The sequence below is a fragment of the Podarcis pityusensis genome (assembly GCF_964106645.2).
Source record: "Podarcis pityusensis genome assembly, chromosome: 1".
Taxonomy (NCBI): domain Eukaryota; kingdom Metazoa; phylum Chordata; class Lepidosauria; order Squamata; family Lacertidae; genus Podarcis; species Podarcis pityusensis.
In genome coordinates this window covers 3,502,261-3,527,588 of record NC_138028.1, presented here as the reverse complement: position 1 = coordinate 3,527,588, position 25,328 = coordinate 3,502,261, and the positions used below count along the sequence as shown (strand labels likewise).

At 49.5% G+C, this 25,328-nt stretch overlaps 2 protein-coding genes and 1 long non-coding RNA gene across 7 annotated transcripts in view; 2 read left to right on the top strand and 1 right to left on the bottom strand.

Annotated features, from left to right (window-relative positions):
- LOC308470520 overlaps positions 1-9,856 on the bottom strand; it is a 215,454-nt gene extending 205,598 nt beyond the window's left edge. The window contains exon 1 of the long non-coding RNA XR_013982462.1: positions 9,819-9,856. This is a non-coding gene — a long non-coding RNA (uncharacterized lncRNA). The remainder of the gene's footprint in view (positions 1-9,818) is intronic.
- MAP4K5 (mitogen-activated protein kinase kinase kinase kinase 5) overlaps positions 1-20,873 on the top strand; it is a 90,529-nt gene extending 69,656 nt beyond the window's left edge. For both annotated transcript variants that reach the window (XM_081018734.1, XM_081018733.1), the window contains 16 exons: positions 1,819-1,861; positions 2,495-2,705; positions 4,130-4,227; positions 4,666-4,707; positions 6,306-6,390; positions 6,492-6,571; positions 8,194-8,254; positions 8,568-8,682; positions 10,400-10,458; positions 11,883-11,986; positions 13,192-13,369; positions 13,647-13,715; positions 14,668-14,760; positions 16,529-16,599; positions 18,481-18,536; positions 19,179-20,873. In XM_081018734.1, the coding sequence (XP_080874860.1) occupies positions 1,819-1,861; positions 2,495-2,705; positions 4,130-4,227; positions 4,666-4,707; positions 6,306-6,390; positions 6,492-6,571; positions 8,194-8,254; positions 8,568-8,682; positions 10,400-10,458; positions 11,883-11,986; positions 13,192-13,369; positions 13,647-13,715; positions 14,668-14,760; positions 16,529-16,599; positions 18,481-18,536; positions 19,179-19,266 (1,453 nt within the window). In that variant the 3' untranslated portion in view covers positions 19,267-20,873. The remainder of the gene's footprint in view (positions 1-1,818; positions 1,862-2,494; positions 2,706-4,129; positions 4,228-4,665; positions 4,708-6,305; positions 6,391-6,491; positions 6,572-8,193; positions 8,255-8,567; positions 8,683-10,399; positions 10,459-11,882; positions 11,987-13,191; positions 13,370-13,646; positions 13,716-14,667; positions 14,761-16,528; positions 16,600-18,480; positions 18,537-19,178) is intronic.
- A 3,611-nt stretch (positions 20,874-24,484) lies between these two features.
- The window catches only part of CDKL1 (cyclin dependent kinase like 1), a 29,236-nt gene continuing 28,392 nt past the window's right edge, over positions 24,485-25,328 (top strand). Inside the window, exon 1 of one of the 4 annotated variants that reach the window (XM_080992015.1) lies at positions 24,485-24,538. The gene's annotated coding sequence lies outside the window, so the exon portion shown is untranslated. The remainder of the gene's footprint in view (positions 24,539-25,328) is intronic. The other 3 variants (XM_080992018.1, XM_080992017.1, XM_080992016.1) reach the window with 3 other exon arrangements.

The following is a 25,328-nucleotide window of genomic DNA, read 5'->3' as shown; positions in this document are numbered from 1 at the left end:
CCCTAAAGGGGCTGGTGCTTCTCCTGAGTGGGCTGGGAAATCCTGTCTTCCGTTTCAGCCCAGCCTTTCTAAATTGTTCTTCATTCAGAGAGTACCTGAGATGTTTAAAGCAGTTAGAATCATCGAATTGTAGAGTTGGGAGGGACCCCAAGAGCAATTAAACACAGTGTAGAGCAATAAAACACAATGCAGATCATAAAACAACATAAAAACCAAACACCATTTTTAAAAAATCCATAGAAGTAAAATGTACTGATTTGGGAAGGCCTAGGGAGAAAAGGACGCGGGTGGCGCTGTGGGTAAAACCTCAGCGCCTAGGACTTGCAGATCGCATGGTCGGCGGTTCGAATCCTCACGGCGGGATGCGCTCCCGTCGTTCGGTCCCAGCGCCTGCCAACCTAGCAGTTTGAAAGCACCCCGGGTGCAAGTAGATAAATAGGGACCGCTTACCAGCGGGAAGGTAAACGGCGTTCTGTGTGCTGCGCTGGCTCGCCAGATGCAGCTTGTCACGCTGGCCACGTGACCCGGAAGTGTCTGCGGACAGCGCTGGCTCCCGGCCTATAGAGTGAGATGAGCGCACAACCCTAGAGTCTGTCAAGACTGGCCCAAACGGGCAGGGTTACCTTTACCTTTACCTTAGGGAGAAAAGGAGAGCTTTAAGTAAACATTGAAAATATATAACAATGTTTGGACTTCCTTCACTTCTGAGGGAAGAGGGTTCCGGAGAACGTGATGCCTTTTCTGCCTCCACGCACAGAAGGGAGCATTTTGGCTCTGGGCAGGAAGCTTCTCAGGGTTCTCTCGCTTCCCACCTGCAATGCGATGCAGGTGCCGTGTTCATTCGGTTTCCGTGTGCAATCCTTTCAAAAAGTGTAGCTCGCTTTGCAAAATTCCATGACGCCATCTGCAGAGCTATTAACACATTGTCCCACCAAAAATATGTTCTCCTTCCGATGGCTTTTCTTTTTAATTGCCATCTGGCAGAATAATTCTGAAAAATCGAAGAATGGCAAGGCTGGAGTAATTAGAGTAATTCTCTGTGCTTAAAAAACAACAACACCCCGAAACTTTGCATTATGCTAACTGCAGTTCTGTCCTGTGCAGAGTTTTCAAACCACATGTAGTGAAGAGATCAGAATTGTGCGAGTTTACAGATCGCAGGATTTGTGGGGGTGGCCATATTCAGATTTGGCAGGGGGAGAGGGAAGAGGGGTGGGACAGACAGTCACAGTCCTGATCTCGTCACCGTACCTTAGTCCCAGGTGTCTGTAGGGCTTCCTGTGCCAAAGAAAAACTAAGATCATGCAACCTGTATAAGTCAAGCACATCTTCCCCATTGAAGCTGGATTTTGGAAGTTTCAGGGCAGACAAAAACAGAAAAATCCTTCACTCTGCACATAGTTAAACTCTGCAGTTCGCTCCCAGAAAATGTAGGGATAGCTACCAACTCACAGAGAGAGCCTTGTTGGGTGTGCATTTGAGAAACCCCAGAGGGATTTGAGAGGCTGCTCGCATTTTCAGGGCCTTGCAGAAGTGAAACATTTTCTGGTGTGTGACAGATACTGACAGGAGGAGAGGGAAAACCCCACCAAGAAGGGTTGTCTTCCACCATGTGTTTTATTCTGCTGGTTTTCCGCTGTCTTCACTAACACCCCTCCTTTCAAAAGTGACTTTCTGCAACCAGAGGCTTTGGTTTTGGAAAAATGAAACGATAGCCTTGTCAGCCAGCTAACCTTCCTTTTGAAAACCTGCGTGCACATCAAAGCCGGGTGGGAAGGAATATCATTTTCATTGGCTTTTCTTCTCGTTTCTTTTTAGATCAACGCTGAAAAGGGGAGGACCCCCTCCGCTACCTCCAAAGGTGAGCGAACGCCGCAGCCACATGAAGTGTTCCTCCGGGCTGGAATGCCGAAAGTGTGTGCGTGGAGTGTACTGAACCGGTTAGCAAAGAGAGGGGGCAGACCAGTGGGGTAGAACATGGGGCAAAAGAGGGCAGGGGGCAGGAGGAGAAGCCGAGCTTTGCTGCATGCAGCATTTCCTCCAGGCCAGCTATTGAGGAAGGGGAGCGCTAGTACATCAGATTGCAAAGCAGCTGCCATCTGCAGACTCCATTGGCAGAACCGGTGCTCTTAACGTAACACACATTCTGCATTTCTAAGAACTCGATCTTTTCGTGTGGCGGCACCTGCACTGCGGAACTCCCTGCCTCTTGATACTGTACCCTGTTCAACACCTGCTGAAAACATTCATGTGTAGAGAAGCCTATCCTGGTGTTTAGAAAGCTGGTGGCAAGCTTAAATCTGTTTTTGGTCTATTGTCATTTTAAAAGTATTCCTTTGGTGCACATTTTTATTCATAATTTAAAATGTAAATCAAGGTTTAAAATATAAATGAAAGAATGAAAGAAAAAGAAAAAAATATATACTACTTTTAATTTCAATGTTCTGAAATCAATCAATCAATCTGTTTCGCTCTCTGTGTCTTCTCGCTCCAGCCCAGGCTCAGTATCTACCAAGAGGAAGGCCTCGTCGATGATGAGAAGTCCCAGACGATCAAGTATTGCCCCGACTCTCACGGCCAAGCGCCACCGTCTCACCGGAGACAGAGCATCCCGGTGTGCGGGCCTCAGACAGAACCCTCCCCAATTGGGATGACCAGCAGTGTCAGCAGTCCTGGTTTGCTCACCACCCGGTACAGCGACTTGGGTGAGTATCCTCATCCTGGGAGGGCCACCTGCCCAGCCGCTTTGGGCTGTGTGCTCACCCGGTCATCGCAGCCGCCCCACGAGATATCTGGGACTACGGGGGGAAATGTTAGAGGCAACCTCCACTGGCAGTTTCCGAAGGTGATGGTGCCAAATTAAGACTTGGCTCCTTGGTGCTCCCATGCAGCTGTACTGAGAACAGTCTGGGGGAGATGAAGTCCCCCCCCCCCGTGGGGGGACCAATGCTTGGTGCTCCATGCCACTGACCTGCAAAAGTCCCATTTCCCTTCAGTCGACCGTGGTTCATTCTTTTGGTTGGGGATGCACAGTACAGCTGCACCAGAGTGTAGAAGGAGCTGGCGTTTTCGTTTCTGCTTTTAAAGCAGAAGTTTTCTAATCAGGCTTCTTAAATCATCTGAATCATCTGAAGGGTGCCAACTTGGTGAAGTGTGCTGTAATTTAAAAAATATGGTCTGCAGTCAAAACAGACCGGGAAGCATAGCTTGACATCTTGAGGCCCTGGCCAATAGCAAGGTGCCCCAGGCCAGAAGCTGGATTTTGCACCTTTGCCTCCCCAATCTACATTCTACACTTTCCCCACCATTCCATCCTGTCCCAGTATTTTAAAAGCCCACGGACTGACCTTTAAAGCCCTAAACGGCCTCGGCCCAGTATACCTGAAGGAGCATCTCCACCCTCATCCTTCAGCCCGGACACTGAGGTCCAGCACCAAGGGCCTTCTGGCGGTTCCCTCATTGCGAGAAGTGAGGTTACAGGGAACCAGGCAGAGGGCCTTCTCAGTAGTGGCGCCCACCCTGTGGAACGCCCTCCCTTCAGATGTGAAGGAAATAAGCAGCTATCCTATCTTTAAAAGACATCTGAAGGCAGCCCTGTTTGGGGAAGTTTTTAATGTTTGATGTTGTCTTGTCTTTTTGATACTCGGTTGAAGGTATGTATACCCTGCCTATCTGGCTGAGTTTCCCCATCCACTCTGGGTGGCTCCCAATCGAGTGTTAAAAACAATACAGCATTAAATATTAAAACCTTCCCTAAACAAGGCTGCTTTCAGATGTCTTTTGAAGATAAGATAGCTGCTTATTTCCTTGACATCTGAAGGGCCACTTCCACAGGCCACTACCGACAAGGCCCTCTGCCTGGTTCCCTGTAACCTCACTTTTCACAGGGAGGGAACCGCCAGAAGGCCCTCAGCGCTGGATCTCAGTGTCCGGGCTGAACAATGGGGGTGGAGACGCTCCTTCAGGTATACTGAACCGAGGCTGTTTAGGGCTTTAAAGCAGCTAACAAGCCAGCAAATAAAAAATAGACTAAGCGTCACCAGTATATCATGTCATATTATATCATTAGCAAGTATATAAAGGCATCTGTATTCTAAAAACAATATGACTTAAATTTTTGCTTCTTTAGGCAACGGGGACACTGTGCCAAAGCCCGCGGAGGAGAACGCTGACGGCTTGGGCTACGTGCCACAGCTGCCACGGAAAAAGGACAAGCGGGAATATCTGGTGGGTGGTTTTGCACTTGGCTCCCTTGCGTGGCCTCCTTGTGGCTGCTCGTTATTGCCTGGCTCCATCAATCTGTACCCAAGAACTGCTCTTATTCAGGGCTTTGGGAATTTAATTAATAGTAGTAATGTTGATGATGTTCCTCTACCAGGAGGGGTCATGTGTACCAGAATGTATTATTCTTATTCTTATTATTTAAAATTGTATACTGCCCTGTACCCGCAGGTCTCAGGGCGGTTAATGTACAGGTAACAAGGACAAGGTAGCCTGATCCAGGCTTGACAATAGAAAGTTGCACACCGCTTTTGCGAAGCAACTGCGTAATATGTCAGCTTGGATTTGAATTTCAACCCACTCCTTTTAAGGTGTTGCTCCCAAGGAGCAATGTTTGCCTTCCAAAGGTGGTTTGTGATACTCTTTTTTTCCCCCTATCCACAGAAGCCAGCAATCAATGGCCTCCCACCGACTCCTAAGGTGCTGGTAAGAAACCTTTTTGATCGTGTACGAGGAGCTGGAACGGCACGTCTTGAAACTGCTGTGCGTGTTGCGCCGTTTCTAGCTTTGCTTAGCCCTGAGAGGAAGGGCCCGGACAGAGACGAATTCTCACTCTGCATCTCCTTAACGTTAGCCCCCTGCCTTTGAGCCAGGCTCCCATCTCTGTTTCTTCTAACGGAGATCAGGGTTTGCAAAAGCATCTGTGCCCAGGGTCATCATCAGCGCCTGGCATACTGGGGCATATACTGGGGTCTCCGTAGCACTGCAGGGGCCGCCCACTTGCCTGCGCCCTCCTCTGTTTCAGCCCTCTGGGACTTCCTTGCTTCCTGATCCTGGCTTTCCAGAGGTGGGGTGTGCATGCTGTCACGGGCCAAGAGCTATCATGTTACAGTGGTGTTGATGTAGGGCAGCCCCGTTTCCCCCATCTTGAACAGGAGAGGGGTGCTCAGTGGGCTCCCCAGGGTTTTACGGTGTCGCTGCCTCCACTTCATAATCCAATTTGCAGGAGGAAAAAATCAGAAGCGAAGATCCTTGTGGGAACCTGGCTCAAAGGCAGGGGCTAACAGATTGAGGTTAAATCCTGACAAGACAGAAGTACTGTTTTGGGGGGACAGGGGGCGGGTGTGTAGGACTCCCTGGTCCTGAATGGGGTCACTGTGCCCCTGAAGGACCAGGTGCGCAGCCTGGGAGTTATTTTGGACTCACAGCTGTCCATGGAGGCGCAGGTCAAATCTGTGTCCAGGGCAGCTGTCTACCAGCTCCATCTGGTACGCAGGCTGAGACCCTCCCTGCCTGCAGACTGTCTTGCCAGAGTGGTGCATGCTCTGGTTATCTCTCGCTTGGACTACTGCAATGCGCTCTATGTGGGACTACCTTTGAAGGTGACCCGGGAACTACAGCTAATCCAGAATGTGGCAGCTAGACTGGTGACTGGGGGCGGCCGCCGAGACCACATAACACCGGTCTTGAAAGACCTACATTGGCTCCCAGTATGTTTCCGAGCACAATTCAAAGCTCTGCTGCTGACCTTTAAAGCCGTAAATGACTTCGGTCCAGTATATCTGAAGGAGCATCTCCACCCCCATCGTTCAGCCGAGATGCTGAGGTCCAGCACCGAGGGCCTTCTGGCGGTTCCCTCGCTGCGAGAAGCCAAGTTACAGGGAATCAGGCAGAGGGCCTTCTTGGTAGTGGCACCCGCCCTGTGGAACTCCCTCCCACCAGATACAACTACCAGACTTTTAGAAGACATCTGAAGGCAGCCCTGTTTAGGGAAGCTTTTAATGTTTAATAGATAGTTGTATTTTAATATTCTGTTGGAAGCCGCCCAGAGTGGCTGGGGAAACCCAGCCAGATTGGCGGGGTATAAATAATAAATTATTATTATTATTATTATTATTATTATTATTATTCCCATCCCGGCACAACTGGTCATTTCTCTGGTCTCTGAGACATCCATTGGCCATTGCCCCCTCATCTGCTTTGTTCCTTTGTGTTTTCTAATGGTCAGAGGAACTAGAAACTTGTGTGTTGCATTTACGCCAATGAAGACACCCCATGGGTTTTTTTCCTTTTTGCTGTTCCAGATGGGAGCCTGCTTCTCCAAAGTGTTTGACGGCTGCCCTTTGAAGATCAACTGCGCCACATCCTGGATACACCCGGACACGAAAGGTGAGGGTGACTTTCCGTTTTTGAGCCGGGGAGGAATTCACACCCCACCCCAGTTGCGTTTCCGAAGAGGCTAAGCCAGTTTCTCCTCTGCCATGTTCTAGATCAGTATATCATCTTTGGCACGGAAGAAGGCATCTACACTCTCAACCTCAACGAGCTCCACGAAGCCACCATGGAACAGGTAGGGGAGAGCTGCTCAGGGCCAGCAGGATCCTTCTGGGAGGCCGAGGCCAGGGAGATGGGCAAAGCCCCCTTTCAGGATGGGGGACTAGGTGCGCCTCCTCCAGGGCAGGAGGGCTGGATGGCCACTGTGGGTGGAGCAAAGGGCTCTCTAATCTTCCCTACTCTTAAGTTCCATCATCTTAAGACAGCAGTGGAAAACCTGTGGCCTCCAGGTGCTGCTGGATTCCAGCTCCCATCATCCCTGGGTCTTGGCCACACTGCTTGGGGCAGATGGGAGTTGGAGTCCAGCAATACCTGGAGGGACACAGGCTCCTCACCCTGAGAAAAATGTGGAACCAGCCATCGGAGCTTCTCAGGTTCCCCAATTTCTCTAGCTAGTATCTGCAGCCATATGACTTAAGATCAGCCTTCCCCCAGCCTGTTGCCCTTCAGATGAACCACAGCTGCAGCCATCACCATGCCATGCTGATGGGAGCTGTAGTCTCTAAAACACGAGTTCCGCTTTTGTTTTACAGGTGAAACTCGAAAAATTAGAATATCGTGGAAAAGTTCATTTATTTCAGTAATTCAACTTAAAAGGTGAATCTAGTATATGAGATAGACTCATGACATGCAAAGTGAGATATGTCAAGCCTTGATTTGTTATAATTGTGATGATCATGGCATACAGCTGATGAAAACCCCAAATTAACAGTCTCAGAAAATTAGAATATTAAATGAAATCAGCAAAACAAGGATTGCAAATAGAGCAATATTGGACCTCCGAGAAGTAGAAGCATGCATATGTATTCAGTACTTGGTTTGGGCCCCTTTTGCATCAATTACTGCTGATAGCATCCATGCCACGCCGCATTGAGGCAGTAATAAAGGCTTGACATATCTCGCTTTGCATGTCATGAGTCTATTTCATATATTAGTTTCACCTTTTAAGTTGAATTACTGAAATAAATGAACTTTTCATTGATATTCTAATTTTTTGAGTTTCACCTGTACTCATTTAATTTCCCCAGGCCATCCTTTTAAGATACTGTCTGAAAGAGTTTTTATTCTGTTCTGCTGCCCTGCTTTTATTGTTTCTGCTGTTTTTCAATATATTTGGTTCCGATGTGTTGGTTCTCATTGTTTTTAGTTATTCAATATCATCTCGGGAGGTGACGAGGTCCCCCTATACTAGAGGCATTTAAAGAGAGGTCAGGCAGCCCTCCATAAGGGAGGCTGAGGTTGCATCCTGCATTAGGGAGCCTCCTCTGAGGTGGACTCTGTGGCCTCCAAGTGTCTCCTTCCGACTGTAAATTTCTGTGGTCTGTGAGTCAGCCTGGAAGTGTGAGGGATAGAGAGAGGTTATATAAGCTATGTATATATGAAAATAAAACAGATTAAAACTGAGTGTAACTCTCGAAAGCTTAATAGTAACCTCATGACCCAATGCATACTTATCTGGGTATACACCCCATTCATCACAGCAGGACCTAACTTCTGAGTTAACACAGAATCATAGAGTTGGAAAGGACCAGAAAAATTTAACCTGGGAACCTGAGTTACCAGAAACTGCCTTCCATGCTTCCTTTAACGCTTCCCCAGTTTTTCACCCATGGGAATCTCTTCTGCTCCTTTTTCTAGCTGTTTCCGCGGAGATGCACCTGGCTCTACGTGATCAACAATACCTTAATGTCGCTCTCAGGTATGTCAGTTGCTAAAGAAATGCACCGCAAAGCTTAAATGGGGGGTTGCAGGGGAACAGGATATTCTCTTAGGAAATCTTCCCTTTGGTGTGCTGAATTTAGCTTGGCTTACGGTAATGCCACGGAAGTCATTTTTAATTTGTTTCTTTCTCTTTTGCTCTCTGCAATTTGCTTGGACCTTTCTGGATGTTTTGGGGCTGTACTTTTTAGAAGGTAACCTTTTCCCACTCTGTATTCTTTGTTTTTATTCGGTATTTGCATTTATTGTTATAATATGCCAGAGTTTTGAGACAGGCCGTGTTTCTGTTGCAGGGAGAACATTCCAGCTCTACTCTCATAACCTAATAGCTTTGTTTGAACAAGCCAAAAAAACAGGCCTTGCTGCTCATATTCAGACCCATCGGTTCCCTGACAGAATATTGCCCAGGTAAGCTAGCACTCTCTTACCTCTTGAACCCAGTCTCAGGGCTAGCCGACATAATGCCTTCTAGAAGCTGCAGGGACTACAACTCCCATCAGTCCCAGCCAGTCAAGGATGATGGGAGCTGTAGTGCATCAGTGTCTGGAGAGCCCCACGTTCACTGCCCTGGCATTAAGTGCGCCTTCCCTTGTTTTTTATTTTATTTAGATAACACAGATTGTAAGCTCTTGGAATGGTTAGGTGTGTGCGTGTTTTTCACTATGAAGTAAATCATTTTTAAAAGTCAAGTAAAACTGCAGTTTCAAGAAACAGGAAAACATGGGGCAGAATTCAGTATTGCACTCTAAGAGTTGTTCCATCAGCACAAGGGTTTTGGCTTCCCTGATGGAGTGGTCACCCCTTTCCTTCCCATCTGTGCTGTCCTGGGCATTTTCCAGAAAGCCACACGCACCCCAGGCAATTTGCAGCGATGTGGGTAAGCCCTGCTACACTAGCACGAGTTGTTGCACTGGCCCCCACTAGCGCAAGTATTCAGTTGAATCCGTCCCCAAATGCCCAACATTGCGGTTTGGGCCTCTTCTTACCCCATGAGCCTGCCTGGACATGAAAAAATCTTCTTCCAACAACCTTCACTTACCTTCAGAGGTAAGTGGCAGCTTATCCAAAGAAACCTCATTTCTTGGAGGTTTTTAAGCAGAGGTTCGATGGCCACCAACTTTCAGGGATGCTCTGATACAAAATGCAAAATGCCCTGATAAAGAACAGGATATGAAATCTTGCATGAGGTGGAGAACGTGAGAAGGGGATTAGACAGTAATGAGGGCTATCAAGGATCGCTTCCCATGAGAACTGTATTCTGCCTCCACTGTCAAGAGGCAAGTGTATTGCTAGACACCAGGTGCTGGGGAAGAACAGAGGAAGAATGCCATTGCGCTCATCTCCAGAGGCATCTGGTTGGCCACTCTGGTAGCAGGAGACTGGACTCAATAGGCCTAAGGCCTGATCCTCGTAGATAAGAAGTCAGATAAAACATGGAGGTCTGATTTGTAGGCGAAGGGGGGTTACACCAGGAGAGCCCTGCTGGCTCAGGGTCCATGCTTTTGGTGGGTCCTTCAAGGGAACACAAATACTACCCAGTATACCTGAAGGAGCGTCTCCACCCCCATCGTTCTGCCCGGACGCTGAGGTCCAGCGCCGAGGGCCTTCTGGCAGTTCCCTCACTGCACGAAGCCAAGTTACCAGGCAGAGGGCCTTCTCGGTGGTGGCGCCTGCCCTGGGGAACGCCCTCCCATCAGATGTCAAAGAGATAAACAATTACCTGACATTCAGAAGACATCTTAAGCCAGCCCTGTTCAGGGAAGTTTTTAATGTATGATATATTAGTGTATTTTTGGTCTTTGTGGAAGCCGCCCAGAGTGGCTGGGGAAACCCAGCCAGATGGGCGGGGTACAAATAATAAATTATTATTATTATTATTATTATTATTATTATTATTATTATTACCCACTTCCCTCTCGTATGCTCCCCCGGCTGCTAGGCAGAGGTAGACTGCCTCTATCCACGGAGGGTCTATTTGGGGCCCATTTTGCAAGCTTGGGCAACAGTCGCATTGGTTTCGCTCCATCTACGTTCCCGTTTATATTCAGCGGGCTGAATGCAAAAGTGACATAAGAGACAGTCCTAGTTAAACCGACAAACCATTCACACTTAACTCTCATTTCAGGAAATTTGCCTTAACGACAAAGATCCCGGATACAAAAGGGTGCCATAAATGCTGTATAGGTAAGTCTTCCGCTTGAGCTTCTGGAGACAATCTTCTCCCAGCTTTGTGGACCTGCTTGGACCTTCTCGGCCGGGGCGTCTGCTGCTCCCTCCCTCCAAAGTTTGCTTATATCCCACCTTCCTTCCATCCCGGAACCCAAAGCAACATATATGCGTTTTGATATGTGTTCAGACCCCTGGGCTCTCACTTGTGGGGTGCCTGAGGGTTCTGTCCTCTCCCCCATGCTTTTCAACATCTACATGCAGCCACTGGGAGAGATCATCAGGGGGTTTGGGCTGGGTGTTCATCAGTATGCGGATGATACCCAGCTCTACCTCTCTTTCAACTCAGAACCAGTGAAGGCGGTGAAGGTTCCTGTGTGAGTGTCAGGAGCAGGTTGGAGGATGGATGGCGGCTAACAGATTGAGGTTGAATCCTGACAAGACAGAAGTACTGTTTTTTGGGGACAGGAGGCAGGCAGGTGTGGAGGATTCCCTGGTCCTGAACAGGGTAACTGTGTCCCGAAGGACCAGGTGTGCAACCTGGGAGTCATTTTGGACTCACAGCTGTCCATGGAAGTGCAGGTCAATTCTGTGTCCAGGGCAGCTGTTTACCAGCTCCATCTGGTACGCAGGCTGAGACCCTCCCTGCCTGCAGACTGTCTTGCCAGAGTAGTGCATGCTCTAGTTATCTCCTGCTTGGACTACTGCAATGCGCTCCACGTGGGACTACCTTTGAAGGTGACCCGGAAACTGCAATTAATCTAGAATGTAGCAGCTAGACTGGTGACTGGGAGCAGCCACCGAGACCACATAACATCGGTCCTGAAAGATCTTCATTGGCTCCCAATGGCTACGTTTCTGAGCACAATTCAAAGTGTTGCTGCTGACCTTTAAAGCCCTAAACGGCCTCAGCCCAGTATACCTGAAGGAGCGTCTCCAGCCCAGACACTGAGGTCCAGTGCCGAGGGCCTTCTGGCGGTTCCCTCACTGCGAGAAGCCAAGTTACAGGGAACCAGGCAGAAGGCCTTCTCGGTAGTGGCGCCCATCCTGTGGAACACCCTCCCATCAGATGTCAAGGCAATAAACAACTGTTTTACTTTTAAAAGACAACTGAAGGCGGTCCTGTTTAGGGAAGTTTTTAATGTCTGATGCTGTATTGTTTTTAATATTCGGTTGGGAACCGCCCAGAGTGGCTGGGGGAACCCTGCCAGATGGGCGGGGTATAAATAATAAATAATAATTTATTATTATTATTATTATTATTATTATTATTGATACCAAGTAGTATGCAGAAGATTGGGGTGGGGGGTCAGTGCGATTGAGCTGGCCTGTCAAAGCAGAGCCGGCCAAGTGAGTTCTGCTCCCAGCTCTCCCACTGCTGGAACTGACTCAGTCCTAACCCTTCGGGGTGGTTCCTCTGCTTTTGTTTTCTTCCTCTGCAGTGAGAAATCCCTACACAGGCCACAAATACCTCTGTGGAGCGTTGCAGCTGGGGATCGTTTTGCTTCAGTGGTATGAACCGATGCAGAAGTTCATGTTAATAAAGGTGCGTGAGGCTGTTTTTTGCGCGACTTCGTGGTGGTGTTTCATGGGAATGCGTCCGCTGAGGGTGGAACTTAAAGGCTTTCGTGCAAGACGTTAAGCCGTTTCAGATCTGGAGTGGGAGTCGCATCTGCCGTCAGTTAACTTCTGTGCTTGGTTCAGGGTGTTGATCAGAGCCCTAATAGACCGCTTTGAAGGGGCAGCCAAGACTTGGGGGGCAGGGAGGACCCCTTCACCATTGACCCCTGTCCTGGGGGATACCAAGGCCCTCCCTGCAGCTCATCAACACACTGTCTCCAACTCCAGCATTTAGAGTAGCAGATGAAGGGCTCCTTTTCAGGAGAACCTTTTGAAAGTGATCCTGAGTCTTCTATACCTGTATATTTTTATTTTGATGTTGCTTTTGTTCATTTGCATTGCAAGGGGGGTTGGACTAGATCAGGGTTTCCCAAACTTAGGTCACCAGCAGTTTTGAGACTACAACTCCCATCATCCCTAGCTAGCAGGACCACTGGTCAGTGATGATGTGAACTGTAGTCTGGAGACCCAAGTTTGGGAAACTCTGGACCCTTTGGCTTCCTCCCATCTCTGCAATTCTGATTCTATAGTGATTTTAATTTACCGTATTTATCTGTGTATAAGATGCCCCCAATGTATAAGATGACCCCTATTTTTTTTAACCCAAAATTAAGAAATTAGGTTGTTTAGCTTTTGGGGGGGAGGTCACTTTTGCCAATTGTTCACACGCCTGCCCGCCACTGCCAGTCGCTTGCCACAGCCACTGCCGATCACACACCTTGCTGCAGCTGCCAATTGTCTGCCTAATTGCCACAACCACAGCCAATCACCAGCAGGCCTTGCCACACCCACCAATCACCCTCCCAATCGCTGCTGCCAATCTCCTGTTTGCTGCTGCCATTAATCACACGTCCCCCCTCTGCATTCACTATCCATGTATAAGACGACACCCAATTTTTGCCTAATTTTTTTTTTAGCAAAAAGCATCGTCTTATACACAGAAAAATACGGTACTTAAACAAAATGCTGTTGAGGCTGGTCATTGTTTACAGGGTGAGATCTAAATGTTAAAAATAATTTAGATGTCCACTCCGTAAGAAGCCAAATCTCAGAACAGGCTGGTTGCTGTTCAGTCTCTTCTTTACTTTCATTTTGGTGGCCTTGTTGTTTCTTTCCCCCTGCCCCTTCCAGCACTTTGATTTCCCGCTGCCGACCCCCCTGAACGTCTTCGAAATGCTGGTGATCCCAGAGCAGGAGTACCCCATGGTGTGTGTGGCGATAAGCAAGGGAGTCGAACCAAACCAGGTCGTCCAGTTTGAGACAATTAACCTGAACTCTGCTTCTTCGTGGTTTACAGAAACTGGTGCAGGTGAGGCTCCGGCAGACCTGAGTTCAGTTTACTGTAAGAGACGATATGAGTTACTCACAGCAAAAGTGGGGAAGTGCCAGAGGTTGGAGGGGCCAAGTTCTTCTCAGAGGAGGGTTCTGTCACTTGGCAGGCTCTTTTGTGGCGAAGGGCAGCAGAAGAGGTGGCCTTATAGTGTGGATGGCGAGAGCGGAGAGAGAAGATTCATGGGTTTGAGGAAGAGTTGCATCAGTGGCCTGGATGCAAATGGTTGCTCTCTCTTCTTCTCCCCTCCATCAAGGTTGCCAACAGCTCGATGCCATCCACGTCACCCAGCTGGAGAGGGACACAGTTCTTGTCTGCTTGGACAGTAAGTAGCAGGAGTTAGAGTTTGCTTGCTTTTTTCCCCCTTTTCTTTTTTGAGCTCCGAGGCAGAAAGCAATAGAAAAAGAGGAGGGGACAAAAACAGAATAAACACAGTAAAACATAACAATAAGCTAGCTAGGGGTGATGGGAGTTGTAGTTCAACAACATCTGGGGACTCACAGGTTGAGAAAGGCTGTTTTATGGCAGATAAAGATTATGGATTTTTCGGAGCTGGCCGACCTGACTGGAAGAGTCTGCGACCAGAAGGAGTAGGAGTACCAGGAAGAATGGATGGAATTTAAAGACTATTTAGCTAAATATGTTAAGATAACTTAATCGGAAAAGCTTGCAAGTATTAGATAGGCTTAGGATTTAAATATGTACGGATAGGATTTAAGATGTTTAAAGCTAACTGAGAAAGAATGAAAGATGTTAAGTGATCAAGTTAATTTTTTGAGAAATTCGATTTCGGCATACTGTTAAAATGATATATAATGAAATTCAACCAAGGGGATTTGAGGAAGTCACTTAATAATGTTACAAAGATTGGTTTAATTACAAATAGGATATATGTGTGTTTGTTTGTTTGTTTTAAATTTTTGGAAAATCAATAAAAATTTTGGGATGGAAAAGAGAGAAAGGCTGTTTTAGAACAAGGCAGCCTGAAAGCAGCATTTAAGCTAAAAATCAGTTTAAAGCGGCAGTAGAATTACACATTAAAACCCTATAAAGATCAGTTCCTCAAAACACAGTTTATTAACATTCCTGTGTTATTATGATGGTGGGGGTGATTTTGCATTCTGTCGCTGTGGTTCTCCAGCAGCAGCCGTTGCATGTCTTGTGGGCTGAGTGGCTGCTGCCGTGGGCCCTGGCTCTTCCTGCTTCCATGTATTTGTTGGGGCAGCCTCTGAGCTGACCCAGCAATCCCGATTTGGCTCTCGTTTCTCCCTTTTAAGGATTTGTGAAAATTGTGAATCTGCATGGGAAACTGAAGTCGAGCAAGAAGCTGGCCTCCGAACTAAGCTTTGATTTCTGCATTGAATCTGTAGGTGAGCAGAGACCGTCTTCACCATCGTTTATTGTCTCCAAAGTGCATGCTGTATGTTAACTCGGAGGTGGGGGTCCCTTTTCAACCCGAGGGCCATATTCCCTTCTGGGCAACCTTCCAGGAGCCAAATGCCAGCAGTGGGTGGGGCCAGATACAAAAGCAGGCGGGGAAACACCTGTGAATTCCCTCTTTGTCCTCCACCAGAAGCTTTGTCAGAGTCCAAGGATGCATTCTAGCCAGGCAAAAATCCTCAAGGAGGGGGCCAAGCTGTGGCCGGTGAGAATGTCTGGCCTGGAGAGAGTCTTGGGGGCCAGGTAAAGAAGCCCGGAGGTCCCAAATTCCTGCGGTAGATTGCATGCAACCCCACAGGCTCAGAGTCTCCAAGACACAAGACAGGAAGATGTTGGAAGGAAAGCCCGTAATGACATTCCTCAAATGCCTGGGAGGCTTTCCTTGCTGAGAACCAGCCATTGTTATGGCGGGAGTGTTCCTCTTGACGGCATGTTTGGGCCTTCTGTGCGGCTCCTGAAAGCTCAGAGTGTGTGATCAGTGTCCCTCATTGGCTGGAGGCTGGTGGGAGTTGAGGGGGGCAGCCCATCTGCTGCCATGACCCACTGACCTTGGAGGCTTGCGGTGGAGGCTGCAGACAGAGTTCTCTAGCCAGGGTTACAGCAGCAACCCAGAAGCCAGGGCTCTGTGCTGGCGTTGAAAAACCAAGAGGCAACCATTGGGCAATGCCTTGGCAGACACTTCCTGTTGGTCCTGCCAAAGACCAGCTGTCTCCAAGACATGTCTTTGGACTCCTTCCCACCATTTAATGGACCTCTCACTCGGCATGTGGGGAGAGCAAGTAGGTCTCCCCTGGAATCCCCCCCCCCCCGTGCTCTCTAAGACCACCCCATAAAACAGCCCTGATTGGCCTTGCCTTGTGTCTTGAGGCAGTGGTGGCCACCAGCCTGGATGGCTTTCAGAGGATTGGACACATTCAGGTTGGAGAAAACCGTCCATGGCTTTTAGCCCCGATGGCTGTGCTCTGCCTGCAGACTTGGAGCCAGCAATGCTTGTGAATACCAGTTGCAGGAGGTATTCAGGACAGGAGGACAGGACAGTGTTGCTTTTTGTGCTCAGGTCCTGCTTGCCGGTTTCCCATTGAGACATCTGGCCACCTACTCTGAGAACAGGATGCTGGACTAGATGGGCCCAGGGGCCTGATCCAGGAGGGCTCTTCTTCTTCTTCTTCTTCTTCTTCTTCTTCTTGTCGTATAGTCGTGTCCGACTCTTTGTGACCCCCTGGACCAGAGCACGCCAGGCACTCCTGTCTTCCACTGCCTCCCGCAGTTTGGTCAAACTCATGCTGGTAGCTTCGAGAACACTGTCCCACCATCTCGTCCTCTGTCGTCCCCTTCTCCTTGTGCCCTCCATCTTTCCCAACATCAGGGTCTTTTCCAGGGAGTCTTCTCTTCTCATGAGGGGGCCAAAGTATTGGAGCCTCAGCTTCAGGATCTGTCCTTCCAGTGAGCACTCAGGGCTGATTTCCTTCAGAATGGAGAGGTTTGATCTTCTTGCAGGTGTCTCCTCCAGCACCATAATTCAAAAGCATCAATTCTTTGGCGATCAGCCTTCTTTATGGTCCAGCTCTCACTTCCATACCGCACTACTGGGAAAACCACAGCTTTAACTATACGGGCCTTTGTTGGCAAGGTGATGTCTCTGCTTTTTAAGATGCTGTCTAGTTTTCTCATTCTTACCTTATTGCATCTCTCCCGCAGTGTGCCTTCAAGACAGTGTTCTGGCCTTCTGGAAGCACGGGATGCAAGGGAAAAGCTTTAAGTCTGACGAAGTAAGTCTTGGGCTTGGGGGGCCCCTTGTTTTCCCAGCCTTGCTGCCCTCCGTGGAAGGAACTTGGTTGTTCTGCTGAGAGAGGAACGCCCCTTCTCAGGGAAAGCCAGAGAGGGGAGGGGAGCCCTTGCTGCTCTGGCCTAGTGAAGGATCATAGTTGGCCCACGTTCGGTTAGAAGAATATTGGGTGCCAGGTGAGGGGAAAGAGCCTTCTCTGGCCAAGATCCTGCAGAGCAACAGACAGTCAGAGTAGAAGGGCAATTGGCCTGACCTGGTGTGAGATGGCTTCTTTTGCGGATGCCTGATTATCGTCTTCCAGAGCAACTACTCTATTCCGAACTTAAAAATGGAAAGCGTCATGCTGGTGGTCAACAAAAGGTTTATAGACTGACTCAAGGCAAATCTAAAAAATGTAGCATAAACACTAACAGTTGGGAAACACTGGCCTGTGAGCGCTCCAGTTGGAGAACAGCCTTGACCAAAGGTGTCATGGGCTTTCAAGACGCTCGGACTCAGGACACAAGGGAGAAACGTGCTAAGAGGAAGGCATGCTTGGCAAACCCCCACCGTGATCAACTCCTGCCCGGAAACCAATGTCCCCACTGTGGAAGGATGTGGGGATCCAGAATTGGCCTCCACAGTCACTTACAGACTCACTGTTAAGACCATGTTTATGGAAAACAATCTTACTTGGCTATGAGGGATCGCCAAAGAAGAAGACATTCTCAAGTATAGCGACTTAAGGGTGGAGGGGCATCGGCAGTCAGGTTTGTAGCCCCCAGATCACATCACAGCTATGAAGTCACTAACAAGCCTTGGTCATTCCCACCACCATGGAGATAATAACAGAATCAGGGAATTGTAGAGTTGCAAGGGATTCCCAAGGGTCATCTAGTTGAACCCCAAATAAAAGCGTTCGAAGTTGCACAAACACACTATACAAAGTTGTTGTGAAGTTTATCACGATGATGTAAAGTGCTATTTATTATTATTATTACTCACAGTTGGTTTATATTGTTTTACCAGTACCACTGCCCGCTAACTCTCGTGTAAGGCTTGCCATAACGGCGCAAACAACGTGCTCATGGTTCTCACTTCATTATGGGAGGTACCATTGCCCAGTGGCATAACACCTTCCTAGGGGCATTGTTTGCTGTCTTTGTGTTGAGTCAGGCCATTGGTCCGTCTAGTTCAATATTGTCGACACTGGCTGGCAATGGTCTTCCTGGCTTTTAGGCAGGGGTGATCCCCAGCCTCCCCCCAGGATAGCAGCACATAAGCATTCCTATCTAGCCCATTTGGAGAGTGGGAAGCATGATATGCACACATTAACTCAGTGATAAACCTAACAATAACTCTGTAAGGCAGGCCAGGATAATAACAGCTTGCCTAAGGCCACAATGAGTCTGGTTGAAGTGAGATTTGAATTTGGGCTTCCCAGCTCCACGAGAATCCTGCCCTTGGGCCACTGCACTGTCGTACAAATTAAATGTAAGATACAACAAATAGCAATGCAACAATAATGTATATGGATAGATTTCTGTTTGGGCCTTTAGCACTGAGTGCTTTTGCACTCTGTTCCAGCGCAGAGGCAAGGAAAGAGTGCCTGGGCTTGACACCCATTCCCAGGTGGCTTAAACCAGGGGTTCAGATCCTGGATGGTGTCAGACTCCAGCTCCCTTGACCTAACCCAGCATGGCCCAGAAGTCAGGAATGGTGGGAGCTCGAGCCCAGCAGCATTGAACCATGGTTCAGTAAGCTGCGAAGGTTGCTTCTGAACTAACTTGCTGTGCATTTTGTCAGCAGCGACCGGACTATTTGACTCAACCCTCCTCCGCAGTCTTAGCTGGTTCAAGTGTCCCTTTCTCTGCCCCTTTTGCAGGTAACCCAGGAGATCTCAGACGAAACTCGGGTGTTCCGCTTGTTGGGCTCCGACAGGTGAGCTGAGAAGATTTTGACACACTGCACAGTACAAATCTTATATTTAGATTTCCAGTCTTCCTGCATTAGAAAACTTCACGGCCACGTTCTTAAAAGAGATGCCTTTTCCCATGTCATGGGATGCATCCAGCAATACGCCCCCTTGTAGCATGTATAATAATAATAATAATAATAATAATAATAATAATAATAATTACAATGGTACCTCCAGTTGCGAACAGCATCCGTTCTGGAGGTCTGGCTGCATCCCAAGGTATTTGCAACCAGTGGATGGCTTTTACGCATGCGCATGGCGCGGTTTAGCGCTTCTGCTCATGCGCATGGTGCATAGAGCGCTTCTGCGCGTGTGCGTGCAGCAAAACCCGGAAAAATACTTCCAGGTTGGCCGCGTTCGCATCCCGAAGTTTACGTAACAGAGGGATACGTAAGCGGAGGTACGACTGTATTATTATTATTATTATTATTTATTATTAAGTCCGATGTTAACGCCCACGGTGGCGCCCACGGTGGCTGGTGGCAGTGGGAGTTGTCGCCCCAACATCTGCAGGGTACCAGGCTGGGGGAGGCTGTGGTGAACACGGCCCCAGGGTGCCCACTTGCAGTGAGGGCTAACTTGCTCGTTCCTCCTTCCCCTCACAGGGTGGTGGTGCTGGAGAGCAGGCCGACCGACAACCCAACGGCCCACAGCAATCTCTACATTTTGGCCGGCCACGAAAACAGTTACTAGGCAACCGAAACCCGACTCGGAACCGCCAGCCAAGGAATACGTCACATAAGGAAGCAGCCCTCAAGGAAATGCTATCCAAGCCGGACTCTCCCTCTCGCTCTCGCTCTCTCTGTTTTCTCCCTCCCTCTCCCTTTGCTCTACTGTGTCAATATCCAAACGGACCCATTTTTTTAGGAACGAGAGCCAAACGTCGTCTGGGCGTCTTGCAGCTGGGAAGCAGCTGATCTGTCACTTGCCACTGTGTGGTTGGTTATGTTGAGTTTGCTTAATAAAAGCTACGAGGTTAATAAGCCGCTCTGGTTCGTTAGGCCCAGGCGGGGGGGAGATCCCAAATGCGTTCACGGTGCCATGCGGTTCTCGACGCAGACTTCTTTTGTCTTCTGGTTAAAATACCAAGGCTGCCGCTGCCTTCCTATCTTGTGGCAATGCCACCTGTTGAACGCTGGTGGCCGAGATCTTGTCCAAATGATCCACTTTCAAGAGGTCATCGGCATTCCTGAGATATCGTGGGTTTTCTGTTTTTTAACGCAACTGTTCTCTGTGGGTTTGTAAAATAGACTATTTAATCCTTATTTATTAATCTGCTGCTAGGGTCGTGTGATGTATCCTAACTTCTAGCACATGAAGGTTGCAGCGCAGCTTTTGGGGGGGTTGAGGGAGGTGGGCTCCTTCCCCCCTTCTTTATACAATTGTACAAAGAACCTGGTATTCATTTCACCCTTTTTGCCTCTTAGATGAAGCCCGTCGTCTGAGGGAGGTGTTTATATATAGATAAATATATATATAGGGGGACGTAGGGTGGGAGGAAAGAGCTTTTGGCTATTCTTGCAGAAATGCTGTTTTGTACAAGAGTCTTTTGTAGGGGTTTTTGCTCGTGGGATTTGTCGCCAGAGGGAGCGTGTGGCAGAAATGCAAAGCCGTATCTCCGTGAGGAATCAAGGATCCCTAGATTGGCCAGAAAGATATATTGTGTGTAAGAGAGAGTGTGTGTGAGGGGAGCGCACAGGTGTGCCATCGTCAGGAGCTCCTGAGAATGTACGGAGAAAAAGAGATGAAAGGAAAGCTCATCCAGGTCTTGTGGATCCCTGGATCCCCACCCAGTGCAGTCCAGGCAAGGTGGAGGTCTTGGTTCAGGCCGGGTGAGACAGAGGTGGTAAGGCCGATTCCAGAGGCTCCCTGGTCCTTGCAGCTGGGTCCCTGGTGCGAATCATCCCTTTCCCTGGAAACATCCCCCTTTCTGTCACGACAGATGCCAAACTGGGAGCGCAGGAAGCCACCGACTGGATGAGCCTTTCTAAAACTGCTTTCAGGGGAGAGCTTTTTTTAATGCTTCAACGGACACGTATTTTATTTATACTGTGCCAGAGGAGAAAATGCCATGCCTGGAAGAAAGGAACTAGATTTCCCCCGAACTGGGCGAGTTTCAAAAGGGTCTGTTTTTTAAAAAATTTCCCGGTGGTATAGTATAAATATATATATAAGACGCAGTATTGTCTAATAAATCTTGGGGAATATCCTTTGTTCCATTATCCCTTTCTCGAGGCTCTCATCCATGTTTCTCCTCCCCACCCCCCTTTCATCCATTAAAGTATCCCTTTTGCTCCTGATTTTTGTCTGCCTTCATTCATTACGTTTTAGTGGTTCTGCAGAGGAACACTGTGAGTGGGGGGGGGGGGGCCTGGCTCTCTCAGCAGAGCAACTGCCTTGCATGCAGGAGGGCCCAGGTGGGGGTCTCTGGCGTCTCCAGGTGGGGCTGGGGGTGTCGTCTGAAATTCTGGAGATCCACTGCCAGTCTGTGTAGGTAATATTGAGTTAGGCGGCCGGGTGGTTTGGCTTGGTACAAGGCAGCTATGTTTACAAGGTAACCATTCTGCACTTCCTGCTAATTTGGTAACGATTTGGATTAACCCCCCCCCCCAATAAGGAAAAGCTACCACTTCAGGGATATTGCATCATTCCAGGTCTTCGTAGAACTGTAGATTTGGAAAGGGACCCCGAGGGGCATCTAGTCCAACCCTCCCAAAGTGCAGGAATATGCAGCTGTCCCATACGGGGATCGAACCTGCAGCCTTGACATTGTCAGCTCCACACTCTAGCCAGCTGAGCTATCCAGGCTATCCATTCCATTCCCCAGCTAGCAGGACCACTGGGATGTCAGAGCACTGCTCTCCAGATGTTTCAGACTAGTAATAGTAATTTATTATTTGTACTCCGCCCATCTGGCCAGGTTTCTCCAGCCACTCTGGGCGGCTTCCAACAAAGATTAAAAATACATTAAAATGTCACACATTAAAAACTTCCCTGAACAGGGCCGCCTTCAGATGTCTTCTAAATGTCAGGTAGTTGTTTATCTCTTTGACATCTGATGGGAGGGCATTCCACAGGGCGGGCGCCACCACCGAGAAGGCCCTGGTTCCCTGTAACCTTTTTTGCAGGGAGGGAACCACCAGAAGGCCCTCGGCGCTGGACTACAAATCCCATAGCCAGTGGGAGTTTTAGTCCAGCACATCCCGAGGCACCAGGTACCTGGCAAAGGCCGGTGTGGAGTTGGTTACATAAGCGTCCCTGGATACTGGCCGTGCCATCCCTGACATCAAGCATGAAGACACTCCCCACGCCCGTGTCAAAACTGGAGCATTGCCTGTAAAGATTAAAAGCTATAGTGGGAGCCAACAGAAAGCCCCTGCTCACGCTGGCTCCCCTTTTTTCAAGACCCAAAGGGCTTCTTGGGCACACTGACCCCTCTCTGCCTGACCTGTGGGACTTTTGTCTTTGGGGACACTCATCACTGGCTCTGCTCCACACCTCCTTCAGTGATTTTCATCCAACTAGATGGTAAGGATGCCTCTTGCCCGGACACGTGTGTGTGTGCAGAAACTTGCTGAGTTTTCCCTGGCAGGAATGCAGCCGTGTACAAAGTTCAGAATCCTACCTGTTGCTCCGCCCACTTCTTGCCTCTGGCCCCGCCCTCACATGTATGGTTCCTTCAGGGGGTGGGGGGTGGCCTTTGGCCTGAAAAATGTTCCCTATCTAGGGATAGGATTTTGTGCAACAGAAAGGGCTTCGCCTGGTACCTGAAGACTGGCAAAGGTGGTACCAGGTGCATCTCCCTAACAGCAGCATTCTGTAAAAGGACACCATCCCCAGTTGGAGCACGGGCTTTTGAAGGGCTTTTGCTGAAGACCGCAGGGTCCGGGCCGGTTCACTTATTAATCTAATAAAGGGGGAGGGCCAGTTTCTAGCTGATGGGAGTTGTAGTCTGAAAACCTCTGGAAGGAAAAGCTTGACAAAGGCTGCCCTACAGGGAAGGTAGAACCTATTCACTGTGGCCATTGGCGTCCTTCCCCTTGCAGAAGACAGAATCGGGATTCAAGAGGACCTTAACGGAGTGGAGACCCGGGCACAAGCTAACAAAATGAATGTCAACAGGGACAAATGTCAGGTTCTGCCCTTAGGAAGAACCAGAAGCACAAATACAAGGCGGGTGACACCTGGCATACTAGCAGTACACGTGAAAAGGATCTAGGGGTCTTGGTGGACTATAAGCTGAACGTGAGTCAATCGTGTGATGCAGCAGCAAAAAAAGCCAATGCTATTCTAGGCTGCATCAACAGATGTAAAGTGGTTCCTCAGGTTACAGACGCTTCAGGTTACAGACTCTGCTAACCCAGAAATAGTATCTTGGGTTAAGAACTTTGCTTCAGGATGAGAACAGAAATCGTGCTCCGGTGGCGCGGCAGCAGCAGGAGGCCCCATTAGCTAAAGTGGTGCTTCAGGTTAAGAACAGTTTCAGGTTAAGAATGGACCTCCGGAACGAATTAAGTACTTAACCCGAGGTACCACTGTATAGTGTTCAGTTCAAGGGAAGTAATAGTCCCACTCTCTTCTGCCTTGGTCAGACCACACTTGGAATACTGCGTCCAGTTCTGGGCACCACAATTTGAGCAGGACATTGACAAGCTGGAAGGTGGGCAGAGGAGGGCGACCAAGATGATCAAGGGTCTGGAAACCAAACCTGATGAGGAACGGTTGAAGGAGCTGGGTATGTTTAGCCTGGAGAAGAGAAGACTGAAAGGGGATATGAGAGCCATCTTCAGATATCTCAAGGGTTGCCCCATGGAAGAGGGAGCAAGCTTGTTTTCTCCTGCTCCAGATGGGTGGGGTATAAATAATAAATTATTATTATTATTATGATCCAAACCAACAGAACCAGATGCACAAGTATAGGATGGGGGACACCTGGCTTACTAGCAGTACAAGTGAAAAGGATCTAGGGGACTTAGTGGAACACAAGCTTAACATGAGCCAAGAGTGTGATGCTGCAGCAAAAAAAGCTAACGCTATTCTAGGCTGCATCAACAGAAGTCTAGTGTCAAGGAAAGTCATAGTTCTGCTTGATTCTGTCTTGGTCAGACCACACCTGGAGTACTGGGTCTAATTCTGGTCTCCACAGTTTAAGAAGGATGTTGAGAAGCTGGAAGGTGGGCAGAGGAGGGCGACCAAGATGATCAAGGGTCTGGAAACCAAGCCTGGTGAGGAATGGTTGAAGGAGCTGGGTATGTTTAGCCTGGAGAAGAGAAGACTGAGAGGAGATAAGATAGCCACCTTCAAATATCTTAAGGGCTGTCACACGAAGGAGGGAGCATACTTGTTTTCTACTCCTCTGGAGGGTAGGACTCGAACCCATGGCTTCAAGTTACAGGAAAGGAGATTCGGACTAAACATTCAGAGAAAACTTTCTGACAGTAAGAGCTGTTTGGCAGTGCAAGAGACTCCCACAGGACGGGGTGGACTCTGCCTCCTTGGAGGTTTTGAAGCAGAGGTTGGATGTCCATCTGTGCTGGATGCTTTAGCTGAGATTCCTGCATGGCAGGGGGTTGGACTAGATGAAATTGGGGGTCCCTTCCAACCCTACAGGTCCAGTCCAAGTGGGTGCCCTTCGCCACCTCCCCCGTCTCAGCTGCGCGCTGCGCGAGGAAGGACGTCGAGGATTCCTTGCTCTGCCCCGAGGAGCCTCCTGCTTCGGCCCAGCGCTTGGAGGGCAGCGACGGCGCCGCCTGCCAGTCTGTGCCAAGGCAGGGAGACGCCTGCTCAGCCTCGCTCCTCCCGGGGGCGGGCATCGCCCCCTCCGCCCAGGCTCCGCCGCCCGCCCTGATTGGCTGCTGCGCGCCTTTAGCGGCTCCGCGCAGAGCTGCGCCCGGACAGAGCGAGAGGCGGCGGCGGCGGCGGCGAGAGGAGGAGCGCGCGGGGCTGGCGGCGGAGGCAGCTGCAGGCAAGAGAGTCGGGAGGGAGCCGGGGGGGGGGAGAAAGAGCAAGGGGTCCTCTGAGCGCGTGCAGAGTGCCCAGCACCGGAGGGTTGCGCCAGCCCCAGGCGGCATGCCGCTCTCCTCCCAAACTGCGCTCAGATGGTCATCTGCGCTCTTCCAGGGCGGCTGGCTGCATCGGAGCCGACTTCTAGGGACCAAGGTCCCTTTGCCACCCCCCAAATAAAATATTTGAAAGTGGTGCCCCCCTAAGTTGATAGGCACCTTTCAGATGATGTGCGTGTACTGCATCTTGTGATTATGTGGGACGGAGCTTACCTGCCCCTACCTAATATATTACTCAGGTTGGCACCGCTAGCTGCCCGGAGGGGAGAGTGCCCCTGGGCATGTGCAGAGGGCCCTTTAGCGTGGGGACACTTTTCCTGCTCCAGGAGGAACTACCAGGCTGCTTCGGAGGGGAGGAGGGTGTGCCAGGAGAGTCTCTGCCCGCCTCTTGGCTGGCCACAAGGGAGGTGGTCCCAGCAGAAGGGGGCTGGGGGGCTGCCCTTCCTCCCTGCTGCCCTTTTGCCCCTTCCCGGTGGCGGCGCAGGGTTCCTGCTGCGGGCGATGCCCTTCTCACCTCCTGTGCTCCCAAGGAGGCTCCTTCCTTCTGCAGACGAGGAAAGTGATCCACGAAACAGGATCCTGCCCGCCTCCTTTCTAAGAAGAGGCCCTTGGGGGTTTGCTGCTGATCTTGAAGCTGCCCGCAGAGCCTGCCTTGGCAACCTGCCTTCCCCCAAAGGGCCTGAATTAAATTTT